The sequence below is a fragment of the Salvelinus namaycush genome, chromosome 27 (assembly GCF_016432855.1).
Source record: "Salvelinus namaycush isolate Seneca chromosome 27, SaNama_1.0, whole genome shotgun sequence".
Lineage (NCBI taxonomy): Eukaryota > Metazoa > Chordata > Actinopteri > Salmoniformes > Salmonidae > Salvelinus > Salvelinus namaycush.
The window spans coordinates 35,531,799-35,550,278 of record NC_052333.1 but is presented as its reverse complement, the minus strand read 5'-3'; the positions used below and the strand labels follow the sequence as shown (position 1 = coordinate 35,550,278).

Here is an 18,480-nt window from a genome sequence, read left to right as displayed (position 1 = left end):
AAAATCCATTTGAATGGCCCTCCAACTGCTAATTGCTAGTGGGAAATAGTCCATCCTGTGCTCCCACATGGTGACCTCCGTCATCTACTAAGAAAATGACCTCGATAACAGCATTTTCGGAAGTTAAATGCAACAAAACATTTTTAAATAGCAATCTATTAATATGGTTTTTGAACACTTTCATTTGGGTTTGCAAGCATGAGAGCTGTACTTTTAATTGATGGTTTACGCAGCTTGTTAGCCATTAGCCAATTGGCATTTCTCAATGAGTTAGTACTTACGACTTCACTAGTATTTACGACTTCACAACTGGTAAATTCCCACCTCCCACGAACGGCAGCATAAGTTCCCAACGCCCCCCCCCCCCCCCCTCCTAGATGCAAAACCCCACCCACTGGGCTCTAGAGGTCAATTCCGTGGCATCGTAGAGAGATAATTCCTTCCCGTTTTACTGCTGTACAGACATTTTTTTTTTTTTTAAATCACACAAGCAGGGCAGCTACACATTAGCCCACAGTTACAGTTGATGAGATCATACCTACACTGTTCTTTAAGTAAAATCAAATGCTGGTAATGTCTGACATCTTGCAGGAAAGTGTACATTTTGCTGGGACTTAATTCACACCTACAGTTTGGCCCCCGGGGTACTGATGACTAAAAGATCACACCCTCTGGGAATTAAAGCATGTCCCCTGTATCATAAGTCCTCTCCTGTTACACCAATGAAGCTCATATTGTCTGAATACAACAGAGGGGGGGGGGGGTTCTACTACCCCCCCATACTGCACCTCTCAGCACCAGGGTATGTGTCTCACCTGAAACACATGCATCTTTAAGTGCAGTAAATTGTCCTATATTTTTATAGTCTCTCTTTGTACGAATATATATGAACAAAATAACACGTGGTATAGCAGCTAGTTTGGTTTCTGGTAACACGTAGCTATAGGACAATGAGTGTGGCAGAGTGCTGTCCGTGCCACAACCCTGTCGCTTCTTTTGCAGTGAGAGCAGAGATCAACTGTGTCCCAGTCGGACAAGGCTCATACCACCCATGCTTCAAGCCCCATGCAGATGACCCCAGTCCTCGCCCTCACAATCCCACGAGGCACATTGAGTTTCGTCTCGTTCCAGTTTGACCAAACCCAAAAAGGCCTCACCTGGAGGATACTGCACAGCAAGGCAAAGGGAGAGAGACAATGCCCTTCAAAATGTGACAAAACGGCTTGATTTGACATTTGAAGGCTTACTTTGAACAGTGCAAAATGAGTCCTACCGCTAGAGGGTTCAAATGAACGACACAGATCTGTTAGCTAACTGTCCCCACCTTCAATTGATCAGTCTACATTAAAAAATGATTCACATTAAAAATGAAATCATGAAACTGAATCCATGCAGCCATACACGCTGTGCTCTCTTACCCCAGACATTCCCAGACAACATATCATGCTTACAGTAATGCCTGGATGAGATTATTTGACTGTATAACTAAACTAATTAACTGATCTCAGAGGAGCTCCAACTAAAATTAGATACATCTTGGGCTTTCAAATTCTTCTTTCCACCTACAACGGGCACATAATTCACTCCATTTACTAAAAAACACATATGGTGTCATGTCACCCCCACATAACCCACAACATAACCATTTGTGGCATCAATCCTTGCCCCAGTTTACATTCTTTATCCTTTATCACCTGCCCATATCCGATCATAATGGCCCAAAAATATCAACATTGGTAACCATAGAACCCCTTTTTATGCATTAACGACTTATTGCACTAAAAAGGTGTGACATCAGTTCCTTAGTTCAAATTTGACAAACAAAAACGAACAGCGTTCTATTGCTGAAAATGAATGATAAATAAGATTAATCTCAAGTCACAGAAGGAGGAATAAAACAAAGATAAAGTGAAATCTATAGCTACCACAGTGAACTCTGTAAAAGTTCTGAGTAGGTCCATGGTGTGGCCTGGGTTGATATTCTAAAAGTACGACAAACAACAGCTGTATAAAAAAAAAAGCCTTATGATATTGAAAGAGATTGCCGTGTTGAACTCTGACAGACGCAATGACTGCAAGTAAATCACCATTGGCTTAAAAGAGAGCAGAGTAACTGGGCGAGCAGCTTGCTCTATGAAAAAGGGCATAGCTGTGATTCACGAGCGTTCTCGACTAACAGGCATCGCCATGGCAATCAGACTTCTACAGAACATACAGAGACGCACATATAACGACAACAAGCTAACGAAGACATTTAAAAAGAGGTACATTTATACGATTGAACACGGATAGGCAAGTCATCATATCAGCACTGGGTTGAGGAACAAGACTGATCCTCACTGGACCTGCTATGTCCCCCCCCACCCCCTTATCAATTCCCCCGTCTTGTCTTCTACACTCTGGCATTTTGAAAGTAAGACAAAGCAAAAGTTGAGCACAGCTCAAGGAGCAGTATCAGAGACGATCCATTAATTAAAAACACAGCAAAGGAGAACAGGCTGGGAGAGGATTGGCTGGTTTCATATTGCATAACGTTGCGGTACTCCCCTCTGGTTGTTGTTACCCTTAGCGGCTTGGCATCCCCTCATCAGGACCAGAGCTGCGCCAGCCCAGAGTCCGATATGCGATGGCTGACCACCCACTAGGACACAGAGGCTGATAGGGTGGGGTGTTGGGAGGGGTATTCTACCTCTCAGGCGAAATACATAGTCCTCAGTGTGTCGTGATGAATCTGAACAGCCTTGGCGAGGGCCGTGGGGTCTCGGCCGTTACTCTGCCCCGAGACGTGGCTGCCCTCCGCACTGCGTGTGTTCAAGAGAAGGAAGTGAGGAAACGAGAAAGGGAAAAGGACAGAAAGAGAGGGAGGGAACATTTAACTTGAATGAACTTGAATATTATTTTAGAATCAATACATGACATCGGCCTCCAGTTTCTTTTTACCTGATAAACAGCACGAGACATTGATTTTAGCCCTACAGAAAAGTATACCGATCACACCGAAATTAATCCCCCCCCCCCCCTCACCTGTCATGTTCTTTGTCCACCAGGTGGTAGCGGGCGCGGAAGGCCACCAGGTGGGCGTAGTAGGCTGGCGCAGGGATGGAGACTGAGCGTGTGCAGCGGACGTAGGTGTGGCACAGCTGGTAGGTGAGCAGCTGGAACTCGTCAGCCGTGAAGCAGTTGTCGTCCCACAGGACGTGGTAGTGGGAAGGTCTGCTTGTACCCTGGAGGGAGAAGGCGAAGTCTGTAATACCACAGGAACAATGCCGGTTCCATGGAGAGAATACCAGCATTGATTCAACACTGACAATGAAGTGTAGTGGAAAGCAATAGAGGCCGACGAACCTCTGAGAAAGTATCAATGACGGCAAGAGTCGACATTAGGGAGAAATAAGCAGGATATACTACCTGAACTCGTCCAATAAGAATGTTGACTTTAGTATTAGAACGTTTTCCCATTTTATGCCTATTGAACACAACCCTGGTATGAGTCTTGACACACACCTGTATTCCTGCGTGGCTGCAGAGGTAAAAGTCAAACTCATAGGGGTGAGTGATATCGGTGTCCACAGTGGTGCCTGCAGGAATGTTACCACTTCGTCCAACCTGCCAAAGAAACAACACCCCATTTAAAAACTGTTCAACAACCAATCTAAGCCTAGCAGATAAAGTCAATCATTAATGTACAAGGCAAGATCCATAGCACCGCTTACCCGCTCATTGCGGTCCGCACAGAAGAGGCGTGTGTGGTGGCGTTTCTGCACCACGATGTAGGTGATGCCCGGCTGGTACTCCTTCTCCAACATGATACAGGCTTCCCTGATGGCCAGCAGCTCGTAGTACAGCACCTGCCACACAGAGAGAAGTCAACTCACCAACAAAGAGTAGCAAGCGGTGAAGAATTCAAGTTTAAGGCTAATAGTCGATGAAGAACATTGCTATTTGTAATAAATGTATTTCTCAACATAGGGACATCATTTGGCTTGGCTGTAAACTTTAAATGAGAGATTGAAGGGGGACATAAGTATTTTAACTAACCTGTCTGAACTGACCCTCTGACACGCCATCCCTGTAAAATATGATTCTGGTTGGTTTGTAGCGGGTGGACTTGTAGAACTGGATGAGGAGCTCCCGCACCATGGAGGCCAGGTCCTGGATCACCTCCTGTCTGGGTCTCTGGACCCTCACTGTGGCACAGTACCTGCTGGGGTGGGCGTCCATACTGCCCACCACCTGGATAGGGACAGAGAGAGGGAGATGGTCAGAAACATGACTTCTGACACCATGTTTTCAGAAGGCTATTGTAGGGGTCTATGTAACAAAACAAACTAGTAGATTACCAATGTACTAGATCCATCAGACTCCATGACAACTAGATAGACAGACAAGGCAGTGTTTGTGAGGAAAGTGGAAATGGAAACTAGAGTGACAGGAAGAGACTGACCGCTGCGATGGATGGCTTCTTTCCGTCTCCGGCTGGAGGGTGAGTGACGTCGGCCCCCAGGAAGATAACAGGCTGCTGGAACACGGAGGGACTGGGTGGAGAGAGAGACAAACATCAGACACATACTACCGTCCAAAACTTTGGGGTCACTGAAATGTCCTTGTTTTTGAAAGAAAAGCAACTTGTTTGTCCAATGAAATAACATCAAATTGATCAGAAAAACAGTGTAGACATTGTTAATGTTGTAAATGACTATTGTAGCTGGAAACAACAGCAACCATCACTCCTGTGTTCCAATGGCACGCTGTATCAGCTAATCCAAGTTGATCATATTAAAAGGATAATTGATCATTAGAAAACCCTTTTGCAATTATGTTAGCACAGCTGAAAACTGTTGTCCTGATTAAAGAATCAATAAAAAAAACTGGCCTTCTTTAGACTAGTTGAGTATCTGGAGCATCAGCATGTGTGTTCAAAATGGCCAGAAACAAGTAAATCTCTTCTGAAACTCATCAGTCTATTCTTGTTCTGAGAAATGAAGGCTATTCCATGCGAGAAATTGCCAAGAAACTGAAGATCTCGTACAACGCTATGTACTACTCCCTTCACAGAACAGCGCAAACTGGCTCTAACCAGAATAGAAAGAGGATTGGGAGGCCCTGGTGTACAACTGAGCAAGACGACAAGTACATTAGAGTGTCTAGTTTGAGAAACAAGTCCTCAACTGGCAGCTTCATTAAATAGTACCAGCAAAACACCAGTCTCAACGTCAACAGTGAAGAGGCGACTCTGGGATGCTGGCCTTCTAGGCAGAGTTGCAAAGAAAAAGACATCTCCAGATACTCAACTAGTCTAAAGAAGGCCAGTTGTATTGCTTCTTTAATCAGAACAACAGTTTTCAGCTGTGCTAACATAATTGCAAAAGGGTTTTCTCATGATCAATCAGCCTTTTAAAATGATAAACTTGGATTAGCTAACACAACGTGCCATTGGAACACAGGAGTGATGTTAGGCGTACAAAGGCCCATTATTAGCTATGTAGATATTCCATTAAAATATATATATATTTTTTAAAATCAGCCGTTTCCAGCTACAATAGTCATTCACAACATTAACAATGTCTACACTGTATTTCTGATCAATTTGATGTTATTTTAATGGACCAATTTTTTTGTCTTTTCTTTCAAAAACAAGGACATTTCTAAGTGACCCCAAACTTTTGAACAGTCGTGTATATCCAGTCCAGATATGTAGTGTATGACAAAAACCTAGGTGTTTTCCATCATAAAGTATATATGCGTTTTTGCTAAAAAGGGGTTTTCTGCCTGTGGCCACACACACTCGCTCTTTCACTTTGCTTTACCGTTGGTGTGGGACCAGGATGTTGTTGATGCCCCCCAGCTTGACGTTGATCTTGAGGCAGAGGTTGGAGAGGGTCTGGGGGGACGTCTTCACCACGTTCTTCACCTGGACACACTGAGTGGCCATGCCGAGGAGGGTGTCTCCAACCCGCTTCACCTCAGCTGTTGGAGATACAAAGGGAACCATTTTACACCTGGTGCCATATTGTAGACACCAGTAAACATCTTACACCTAATGCCATCTTGTACATGGTATACTCTGGCTATGGTAATAACCAAAATGAATACACACACACACACAGTCGAGGAAAATTACATAATTAGTAGAGGTCGACCGATTATGATTTTTCAACGCCGATACCGATTATTGGAGGACCAAAAAAAAGCCGATACCGATTAAAACGACCGATTTGTTTGTGTGTGTATATATACACAGTGGAGAGAACAAGTATTTGATACACTGCCGATTTTGCAGGTTTTCCTACTTACAAAGCATGTAGAGGTCTATAATTTTTTATCATAGGTACACTTCAACTGTGAGAGACGGAATCTAAAACAAAAATCCTGAAAATCACATTGTATGACTTTTAAGTAATTAATTTGCATTTTATTACATGACATAATTATTTGATACATCAGAAAAGCAGAACTTAATATTTGGTACAGAAACCTTTGTTTGCAATTACAGAGACCATACGTTTCCTGTAGTTCTTGACCAGGTTTGCACACACTGCAGCAGGGATTTTGGCCCACTCCTCCATACAGACCTTCTCCAGATCCTTCAGGTTTCGGGGCTGTCGCTGGGCAATACGGACTTTCAGCTCCCTCCAAAGATTTTCTATTGGGTTTTTACTAGGATTAAATGTCAGGAATTGTGAAAAACTGAGTTTAAATGTATTTGGCTAAGGTGTATGTAAACTTCAGACTTCAACTGTAGATACTTTTGTACCCGTTTCCTCCAGCATCTTCACAAGGTCCTTTGCTGTTGTTCTGGGATTGATTTGCACTTTTCGCACCAAAGTACGTTCATCTCTAGGAGACAGAACGCGTCTCCTTCCTGAGCGGTATGACGGCTGCGTGGTCCCATGGTGTTTATACAGATGAACATGGTAACTTCAGGCATTTGGAAATTGCTCCCAAGAATGAACCAGACTTGTGGAGGTCTACATTTTTTTCTGAGGACTTGGCTAATTTCTTTAGATTTTCCCATGATGTCAAGCAAAGAGGCACTGAGTTTGAAGGTAGGTGTTGAAATACATCCACAGGTACACCTCCAATTGACTCAAATGTTGTCAATTAGCCTATCAGAAGCTTCTAAAGCCATGATATAATTTTCTGGAATTTTCCAAGCTGTTTAAAAGGCACAGTCAACTTAGTGTATGTAATCTTGACCCACTGGAACTGTGATACAGTGAATTATAAGTGAAATAATTTGTCTGTAAACAATTGTTGGAAAAATTACTTGTCTCATGCACGAAGTAGATGTCCTGTCTTAAGAGCCGTTTGGGTGCAACTGCAGAATGTGACATCCCGTGGGTTTACTATCTACAGAAAGTCACAAACTTTGGAAACTTGCAGAAAGGAGTACATAGTGTTTGTTCTTTTGAATGCAGTTAGCACAAGCTTGATAGACCGAGGGCTCAACCGTCTATCTTAAGTCTGCACGGACAACTTAATGACCTTTTACACACCATCAGCTGACTGCCACGTATACAGAAAGGGGTTGTATTTTCTCTATAAAGCAAATACATTTTTTTCAACTCAGCCATTCTTGGTGATGGATGATTGCTTCATTTTTGCAAATCTTATAAAATTGTTGTTTGAAAGAGTCAGTCTCTCTCTTCCTATAGAATTGCTACCACAATTTGGCGACAAGGAGGGATGGCGAACTCCGCTTGCTGATTGCTCCCGAGGAGACCGAGGGATGACGTATGTACGTCGTCCCCACAGTGACTGTACGTACATACCCCAACCAGAAGCCATGGATTAAAGGCAACATTCGCACTGAGCTAAAAGGGTAGAGCTGCCGCTTTCAAGGAGCGGGACTCTAACCCGGAAGCTTATAAGAAATCCCGCTATTCCCTCCGATGAACAATCAAACAGGCAAAGCGCCAATACAGGACTAAGATCGAATCGTACTACACCGGCTCCGATGCTCAACGGCTGTGGCAGGGCTTGCAAACTATTATAGACTACAAAGGGAAGCACAGCCGAGAGCTGCCCAGTGACACGAGCCTACCAGACGAGCTAAATAACGTCTATGCTCGCTTCGAGGCAAGTAACACTGAAACATGCATGAGAGCATCAGCTGTTCCGGACGACTGTGTGATCACGCTCTCCACAGCCAATGTAAGACCTTTAAACAGGTCAACATTCACAAGGCCGCAGGGCTAGACGGATTATCAGGACGAGCATGTGCTGACCAACTGGCAAGTGTCTTCATTGACATTTTCAACCTGTCCCTGACCGAGTCTAATACCAACATGTTTCAAGCAGACCACCATAGTCCCTGTGCCCAAGAACACTAAGGTAACCTGCCTAAATGAATAGCGACCCGTAGCACTCACGTCTGTAGCCATGAAATGCTTTGAAAGGCTGGTCATGGCTCACATCAACACCATTATTCCAGAAACCCTAGACCCACTCCAATTTGCATACCACCCCAACAGATCCACAGATGCAGCAGATGATTGCACTCCACACTGCCCGTTCACTGCCTATTCATTGACTACAGCTCAGCGTTCAACACCATAGTGCCTTCATAGTCACTTTAATAACTCTACCTACATTTATATATTACCTCAATTACCTCGACACCGGTGTCCCCGCACATTGACTCTGTACCCCCTGTATTGTTACCCCCTGCTATTGTTATTTACTGATGCTCTTTAATTTGTTGTTCTTATCAAAAAACTTTTGTTGGTATTTTCTTAACTGCATTGTTGTTTAAGGGCTTGTTAGTAAGCATTTCACTGTAATGTCTACCTACACCTGTTGTATTCGGCGCATGTGACAAATAAAATTAGATTTTATTTGAGGTCACGTGTGTAAGAGATACCAGGAGAGTCCTTATGAAAGCAATTCCAGAATAATATCCTGAGGTACTATAGCGATACCAGGACTAAGTCCTGAAGAAATACGCCATGGGTTACCATCGTAAGATTTAAATGTATGAGCTATGTGATTCCAGGACAGGGTCCTGAGGTTCAAGTCCAAAATATTCCTGCAGGTTAGACAAACATTGTAAAAGAAAATGAATGTATCAGTGTACTGGTAAAAGTTTGTTATGATTGGGAAACCAGCTATAAATTTAAAACCTACGTGGGAATATGCATAGGAGGAACTGCCATGTGGGTATAACATTTAAAATTACATATAATAATGAAGAAAATATATTTTAGAATTATAGGAAAGGAATAGCGTGGGTTCAGATTTCTGAACTTTAAATATGATTAATCATTAGTTATGCTAGAGACATGAGTCTAGGGTCTACACCAGCAGTTAATGGTTATCTGTAGGAAGAAGGTATATGGTGGGTGCAATTAAGCTTGGAATGTGCTGAGTGCAGGGAAAACGATCACGTGGCAGCACTGATAAGGGGAGAGAGAGCTGTGGATCAGTGATGAAGGGGTTGGAGGTCAGGTCACGTTAAGGGAGAAGGAACAGTTTATTGCCCGTATCACTTAGTTTCCTGCCTAGCAACAGAGATGTAATGTTTAGAGAGAATGAAGAGATTCCACCCCAAATTGGGGTATATATACCACCACTGGTGGAACCATGTCTTTGTCTATTCAGCTTTTCGATCCTTCGGGGTGAATAAACTTGGTTTAACCTGTTCTGGTCGTGACCATTGCGGGTAAGGGACTTCGTGGTAGGGGTCGGCGTTGATGGTGGACTAAGTTCCCAGAGTCCATCAACACCAGAGACAGGACTCAATGTGGGCGGTGCACGGAACGGACTTCTGCTCCTCCGAGTGGTCTGCTGGTAGAGCTGCGGTGGGGGAGATGGCTGAGCGAGCTGCTGTCGGACAACCAGGGCTGGTGCTGGTGAAGTGGATACAGGGGTATAATAGGGGGTGGAAAGTCATCATCATCATCATCTGTGTTTTTCCTTTTCTTATCTTCCTCCATGTGTTTCTTCTTGTTACTTTCTTTCAGTATTATTCCTTTAACTTTCCTGTCTGTCTTTCGGCTTCCCTTTCCCACTTTCTAAACATACCCCAATCTATTAGACATTTCTTGGCTTTCTTGGTTTCCTCAAACTTCTCTAAGTTCTTTCTACATTCTGCTAATACAATTTCAATGAATGTGCATTTTCAAGGGAAAATCTGCTACTTTGTGCCAGAGCGGTACCTGTTCCAGAATGTCCCTGCCCCATTTATCTGCCATTACCTTCACTGGTCCCATGAGTAGATCACTCAGGCAAGGTTCTCCCTTGCTGCTCTTGGCTCCCATTGTGAAACTCCACTATACACACACACAAACAACAGTGTTTAATTTGTGTTGAGTTCTTACTCTGATATTTAGAACCTAACGGACACTATGAAAGCTTAACCTCTCTGGGATATTCGGGACGGTAGCGTCCCACCTCAACAACAGCCAGTGAAAGTGCAGGGCGCCAAATTCAAAACAACAGAAATCCCATAATTAAAATTCCTCAAACATACAAGTATTTCACACCATTTTAAAGATAAACTTGTTGTAAATCCAGCCACAGTGTCCGATTTCAAAAAGGCTTTACGACGAAAGCACACCAAACGATTATGTTAGGTCAGTACCTAATCACAGAAAAACACAGCCATTTTTCCAGCTAAAGAGAGGAGTCACAAAAAGCAGAAATATAGATTAAATTAAATCACTAACCTTTGATGATCATCAGATGACACTCATAGGACTTCATGTTACACAATACATGTATGTTTTTTTCGATAAAGTTCATATTTATATCCAAAAATCTCAGTTTACATTGCCGCGTTACGTTCAGTAGTTCCAAAACATCCAGTGATTTTGCAGAGAGCCACATCAATTTACAGAATTACTCATAATAAACATTGCTAAAAGATACAAGTGTTATGCATGGAATTTTAGATCCACTTCTCCTTAATGCAACTGCGATGTCAGATTTCAAAAAAGCTTTACCAAAAAGCACACCATGCAATAATCTTAGCACAGCGCTCAGACAACAAAGCAAGCCATACAGATATCCGCCATGTTGTGGAGTCAACAAAGTCAGAAATAGCATTATAAATATTCACTTACCTTTGATGATCTTCATCAGAATGCACTCCCAGGAATCCCAGTTCCACAATAAAACGTTTGATTTGTTCGATAAAGTCCATCATTTATGTCCAAATACCAAATTTTTGTTTGCGCGTTTAGTACACAATCCAAACTCACGACGCGCGGGCAAGTCCAGGCGAAAGTTCAGACAAAGTCATATTACAGTTCATAGAAATATGTCAAACGAAGTATAGAATCAATCTTTAGGATGTTTTTAACATAAATCTTCAATAATGTTTCAACTGGAGAATTCCTTTGTCTGTAGAAATGCAATGGAACGCAGCTAACTCTCACGTGAGCGCGCGTGATCAGCTCATGCCAGACACCTGACTCAATCAGCTCCCATTCCCCCTCCTTCACAGTAGAAGAATCAAACAAGGTTCTAAAGACTGTTGACATCTAGTGGAAGCCTTAGGAAGTTCAATATGACCCCATTTCCACTGTATCTTGGATAGGCAAAGAGTTGAAAAACTACAAACCTCAGATTTCCTACTTCTTGGTTGGATTTTTTCTCAGGTTTTTGCCTGCCATATGAGTTCTGTTATACTCACAGACATCAAACAGTTTTAGAAACTTCAGAGTGTTTTCTATCCAATTATACAAATTATAATAATCTACTAATTATATGCATATTCTAGCTTTTAGAACTGAGTAGCAGGCAGTTTACTCTGGGCACCTTTTTATCCAAGCTACTCAATACTGCCCCCCTGTCCCAAAGAAGTTAAGATGGCCCGGCTGTACAAGCCATCTGCAGCTGAGATCACGCACATTTGCCGTGTCAAGATGAGGTTGCGATGGGCAGACGTTGAGGGAGGCTTTGATCAAAACTACCAATGGGAAGAGGGTGGAGCGTATCAGACCCAACTGGTTACACTGTGTGATCAAATACAATAAACATTACCCACCCATGACTGATTGGGCAGCTATCCATCGTTGCACGCAGAAAGCTGAAGAGTCGTTGGAACACTACAGACATGGGCTGGAAACCTGCTACTGAAAGCATAGCGGGCTCAAACCAATGACTGATGGCCGCCGCAATGACTATGACAGCCTCTTCAAATCTGCCCTAATGAATGGACTTTTTCCAACCCTTGGTAAACAGGTTAAAAATGACCTGCATTGGCTGGGAAACTACCAGTCTACAAGCAGTTATTGAACACTGCAAACATGCTGAGGCAGCAACTGTCTCAAGAAGACAAGACAAAACAGAGAATAGAAAAAGGAGTGAAGTTACAAGCTGCACAGCTGGCTTTTTAAATCAAGGACAGGGCCAGCAGCGGCAGGCTCAGCAAAGACATCAAAATGATGGACAGAGGGGAAGAGGAACAGGTAGATGAAGAGGGGGAGCCAGTGCTAACGGGTGGGCCAGACAAGAGCAACAACAGGAAATGTGCTTGTTACAACTGCGGAAAGGAGGGACATTTCACCAGAACATGTCGAAACGAAACTACCGAACAGGGGGCAGTGGGGCGGGGACGTAGATAAACCGGACCTCCACCGAAAACAACCCACATATGGACTGACGCAAGATCGAGCCAGCTGACACCCTTAGACAGCATTTAAAGATTTTTTTAAAACCCCCATGAGGAGCCAATGGTTTGTTTCTTCATCAGTGGTGAGTGAATCGAATTTCTAGTAGATACTCGCTCTGCAATGTCTGTCATAGATTTAGAATTGATTTCCAAACCTCCCACCACTGTAGGAGTCTCGGGAGTGACTATGAAAGAGTTGTTCACAATGCCCTTACCTGTTCAAGCATTAACCATCAATACATTTTGGGGGGAATGTCCTGTAAAGTTGTCAGGAAGCGATCTTCTCTGTAAATTGGGAATTCATATTCTTTGTGAAGGAAAAGGCCTCACTGTTGTACAGCCTCAGGAGACGTCAACTCATGATGTTGTCCGACACGGTCTCAACATGAGTGGTACTATGCATTGGACGTACAGGATATTCATAGGTCACACTATGACCCTACTAATTAAATTTGATCAACTGCTCGCAGTTGTTGGAAACAGAAGGTCGTTTTATGTCACAGACTGGCTTACATTGGACCGCACATTTCTCACTATTGACAAGAGATTTAGATTATGAACAAAGTTGGCTGACCGGGACCATAACCAAGATAACTTTCTTTGCAGTGATATGTATAGTGGGCCCCAATTTTGTGCTTTAAGTGTTAACTTGACTACAGAACAGGCTTTGTTGTATGTATTTAGTGACAGGGTGCTACATGTATCGGTAGCTAAAAACAGATGTTGCTGCTTGGGAGGATATTGGTATTTGGTTTAAGTCTGTCTTGCAGGGATGGGTCTAAATTCTCCCCCAGCATACATACTTTGTGTGTTCCATTTTTTGGACTGTACATGTTCAATGAGATGTGCATGGCCTTGAAAGCACTAAACAGATGATTTCCATGGAGAATGAGTCGCCCTTGTTGATTGGTCTCCCGGACTCTGTATGGGCTAAAGATAAGTATGACATTGGGCGAAAGAGGGGGGGGGGGGTTGAACCGCTTACTGTCACACCCACACAGACCAAGCTGAACTCAGTATCCCCTAAGTGAGGAAGCTATCAAGGGGATTACCCCTGTTCATGCTTCATTGGTAGAAAGAGGAGCTATTGTGCCTTGTCCAGACTCTCCCTGTAATACCGCCATTCTTTCTGTATGAAAAGCCTCAGGTGATTGGCGTTTTGTTCAAGATCTCAGACCTGTTAACGATGCAGTTTATGCAATGGCTCCTGTTGTGCCAAACCCCATTACGATTCTATCTTCTGTGCCGGCAAAATGGTTTTCAGTTGTTGATTTGGCTAATGCTGTTTTTTTTTAGCATTCCCGTCGCACCAGAATCACAGTTCTGGTTCGTGTTTACGTTTTTAAACAAGCGTTGGACTTGGACCGTCTGGCCAAGACCATGTGTCAAAGGGGGAGGAGTAGAAATTGTACATCGTTTTTTGGTTTCCTACTGGATTTTGTGCTAAGTGTTTGATTTGTATGACTAACAATGCAGGCAAAGGCTGCTTATGTCAGCCCACCCAAGGCCTGAAGGACCTTTTGAGCACATAATGGACTTCATTGAGCTTACTCCATGCCAGGGGTATACGTACTGCCTGGTTGATGCCTTCTCCAAATGGGTAGAAGCATTTCTTTGTAAGCATGGCTGTAAGCAATGGCTGTGGCAAAGAACCTACTAAGGGAAATCGTCCCTAAGTGAGGCCTGCCGTCCAAATTAACGGCTCTCATTTTGTAAATAGTGTTATTCCGAACATCTCTGAAAGTTTGCAGATTGACCTGCAATATACATTGCAGTTATCATCCGTCCAGTGGTGATCTCATAGGAGAGAGCCAACCAAACACTGAAAAAATAAATTGATTAAACTGATGGCTGAGACCAGATTGCCATGGGTAACAGTAATGCCTCTGGCTCTGATGTACATGTGTGGACGCGCCCATCGTACCACTGGTTTAGCACCTCATGAAATACACACAGGAAAACCCATGATAATGCTTCACACTCCATTCCCACAGAACAGGTTGACATTGATGGGTTGCGAGGATCAAATAGTAAGTTACTTTGCGGCACTTAACAATGGTGAAAGCGGCTTTACCTGAATAAAAGGAAGGACCACTCCACAAACTTCAACCAGGCGATTGGGTGGTCATCAAGGACCTCCGCAGAAAGGCCTGGCACCAACAGCGCTGGACTGGTCCATTCCAAGTGCTCCTGACAACCCAGATAGCGGTGAAAGTTGCAGAAAGGTCTATGTGGGTTCACGCCAACCACTGCAGGAAGGTGCCCCACAACCCAGATGAAGATGTACCAGCTGATGTCCCGTCGTAGGCAACCCCAAATGCCATGGGAGGACCAGGGCCGGACTCTATGCATCATGTTTGTTGCTTTCGTGATCAGTCTTCTCATTGCAGCTGTTGTATGGACCCTGGGAGGACCAGAACAGCCCAGAGAGAGAAGTGGCCACAATGCAACACCAGCATAGTCCCACGGTGGGACTTAAGTAACAGCCGCTCTAGCTCGAGCCAACGGCAGGCTCAGGACGGGAGTCCAGCAAACAATAGTCGCCTAGATACCAGAAGGAGGAGGAGGTCGATGCATCCACTTGATGAGCATCACAGCCGGAATCACTTGATGGTCACTGCTTAATCATACAGTAAAAACTGAACTGATGGTAGAAAACAGCTCCTGCTATGTATGTAGTCTTTCCACACTCAGCGATCTCACAACTCTTACAGTATTCGGTAGAGGCCAGCATTAATGACACTATGTGCACTGGAAGTGCTCTTATCAAATGAAACTTCATGGGGTAAACCTTCACAGGGTAAAACGCATTAATGATGATTTGTCATCGACAAAAAATATGAGGTGGATTTGATTATCCACCGAAAATATTTTAGAACCCAGACACTGTACCAGAACTTACTCTAATCCAAACCCGGTGAACCGCATTCCAAACATGCCATTGTCACAACCCAAGTAATATCTCCATACCACAATTCAACGAATCCTATCTGGGAATGTCAACATGTGTTAATTACAGTGTCTTCCCAATAGGATGTAGCTGAATAAATGGAACATGTGCTTCTAGCATTCCCAGTAAACTAAATGTGGGGTACACCACTATTCAGACAGAAACAGACATTCACTCTCCACATCAATATGGCCACGTTTACTGATCATTATTGGATCTGTGGTGATAAGGCATATCTTTATTTACCAACAAATTGGACAGGGTGCTGTGTTTTTGGTCAACTAAATATATCCATTGTTGTAATGCATAAAACCAACTCCTCCATTCCAAGCAGATTAAGACGGGTTAGAAGGAGCATTTCACAACAGAATGACGTTCCAATTGAGTCACGACGATCCTCGAAACTTGAGATAATTCCTTGGTATGGGGCATCGGAAAATTCCCATGATTTAGATCGATTAGGATATAATTTAGAATCTTTGGTAAATTTAACCACTACAGAATTTTCGATAATAACACCGGAATTGCAAGCCGCTCACCTCACAGCTATACAGAATAGGGTAGCACTTGATATGTTGCTAGCACGAGGGGGGGGAGTGTGCCAAATGATAGGTGACCATTGCTGTACATTCATACCCTAGAAGGCCAGCATCCCAGAGTCGCCTCTTCACTGTTGACGTTGAGACTGGTGTTTTGTGGGTATTATTTAATGAAGCTGCCATTTGAGGACTTGTGAGGAATCTGTTTCTCAAACTAGACACTAATGTCCTTGTCCTCTTGGTCAGTTGTGCACCGGGGCCTCCCACTCCTCTTTCTAACTGGTTAGAGCCAGTTCGTGCTGTTCTGTGAAGGGAGTAGTACACAGCGTTGTACGAGATCTTCAGTTTCTTGGCAATATCTCACATGGAATAGCCTTCATTTCTCAGAACAAGACTGACGAGTTTCAGAAGAACATTATTTGTTTCTGGGCATTTTGAGCCAGTAATCGAACCCACAAATGCTGATGCTACAGATACTCAACTTGTCTAAAGAAGGCCAGTTGTATTGCTTCTTTAAATCAGAACAACAGTTTTCAGCTGTGCTAACATAATCGCAAAAGGGTTTTCTAATGATCAATTAGCCTTTAAAATTATAAACTTGGATTAGCTAACACAATGTGCCATTGGAACACAGGAGTGATGGTTGCTGATAATGGACCTCCGTATGCCTATGTAGACATTCCATAAAAATCTGCCGTTTCCAGCTACAATAGTCATTTACAACATTAATGTCTACACTAATGTTATTTTCAATGGACAAAAAACAATTTGCTTTTCTTTCAAAAACAAGGACATTTCTAAGTGACCCCAAACTTTTGACCGGTAGTGTATTCAAACCCTTTGTTGTGAGACTCAAAATTGAACTCAGGTGCATCCTGTTTCCATTGATCATCCTTGAGATGTTTCTACAACTTGCAGTCCACCTGTGGTAAATTCAATTGATTGGACATGATTTGGAAAGGCACACACCTGTCTATATAAAAAGGTCCCAAAGTTGACAGTGCATCTCAGAGCAAAAACCAAGCTATGAGGTCGAAGGAATTGTCCGTAGAGCTCTGAGATAGGATTGTTTCGAGGCACAGATCTGGGGAAGGGTACCAAAACATTTCTGCAGCATTGAAGGTCCCCAAGAACACAGTGGCCTCCATCATTCTTAAATGGAAGACGTTTGGAACCACCAAGACTCTTCCTAGACAAGGCCGCCCGGCCAAACTGAGCAATCGGGGTAGAAGGGCCTTGGTCAAGTCTCTGACCTTGAAATAAGATTCTCTGGTCTGATGAAACCAAGATTGAACTCTTTGGCCTGAATGCCAAGCTTCACGTCTGGAGGAAACCAGGCACCATCCCTACTGTGAAGCAGGGTGGTGGCAGCATCCATGTGGTGGGGATGTTTTTCAGCGGCAGGGACTGGGAGACTAGTCAGGATCGAGGGAAAGATGAACAGAGCAAAGTACAGAGATATCCTTGTTGAAAACCTGCTCCAGAGTGCTCAGGACCTCGGACTGGGGCAAAGGTTCAACTTCCAACAGGAAAACGACCCTAAGCACATACCAAGACAAGACGAGTGGCTTCGGAACAAGTCTGAATGACCTTGAAATGACCCAGCAAGAGCCCGAACTTGAACCCAATCAAACGTCTCTGGAGAGACCTAAAAATAACTGTGCAGCGACGCTCCCCAACCAACCTGACAGAGCTAGAGAGGATATGCAGAGAATAATGGGAGAAACTCCCCAGATACAGGTGTGCCAAGCTTGTAGCGTCATACCCATGAAGACTCGAGGCTGTAATCGCTGCCAAAGGTGCTTCAACAAAGTACTGAGTAAAGGGTCTGAATACTTATGTAAATATAATATTTGTAACAATTACTAAAAACCTTCTTTTGCTTTGTCATTATAGGGTATTGTGTGATTGAGGGATTAAAAACAATAATACATTTTAGAATAAGGCTGTAACATAACCAAATGTGGAAAAAGTTAAGGGGTCTGAATACTTTCCGAATGCACTGTGTATATACAGTACCAGTCAAAGGTTTGGACACATCTACTCATTCAAGGTTTTTTCTTTATTTCTACATTGTAGAATAATAGTGAAGACATAAAAACTATGAAATAACACATATGGAATCATGTATAACTAAAAAAAAGTGTTAAATACAAATATATTTTATATAGTAGCAAGAAAAAGTATGTGAACCCTTTGGAAATACCTGTATTTCTGCATAAATTGGTCATACAATTTGACCTGATCTTCATCTAGGCCACAACAATAGACAAACAGTCTGCTTAAACTAATAACACACAATTATACATTTTCATGTCTTTATTGAAAACACCGTGTAAACATTCACAGTGAAGGGTGGAAAAGTGCGTGAACCC

At 43.2% G+C, this 18,480-nt stretch overlaps 1 protein-coding gene across 1 annotated transcript in view; it reads right to left on the bottom strand.

Annotated features, from left to right (window-relative positions):
- Positions 1-362: 362 nt before the first annotated feature.
- The window catches only part of ago3b (argonaute RISC catalytic component 3b), a 41,368-nt gene continuing 23,250 nt past the window's right edge, over positions 363-18,480 (bottom strand). The window contains exons 13-19 of the mRNA XM_038966607.1: positions 5,808-5,967; positions 4,445-4,535; positions 4,039-4,233; positions 3,714-3,848; positions 3,505-3,606; positions 3,025-3,224; positions 363-2,801 (exon numbers count right to left, since the gene is read on the bottom strand). Coding sequence (XP_038822535.1) covers positions 2,693-2,801; positions 3,025-3,224; positions 3,505-3,606; positions 3,714-3,848; positions 4,039-4,233; positions 4,445-4,535; positions 5,808-5,967 — 992 coding nt within the window. The 3' untranslated portion in view covers positions 363-2,692. The remainder of the gene's footprint in view (positions 2,802-3,024; positions 3,225-3,504; positions 3,607-3,713; positions 3,849-4,038; positions 4,234-4,444; positions 4,536-5,807; positions 5,968-18,480) is intronic.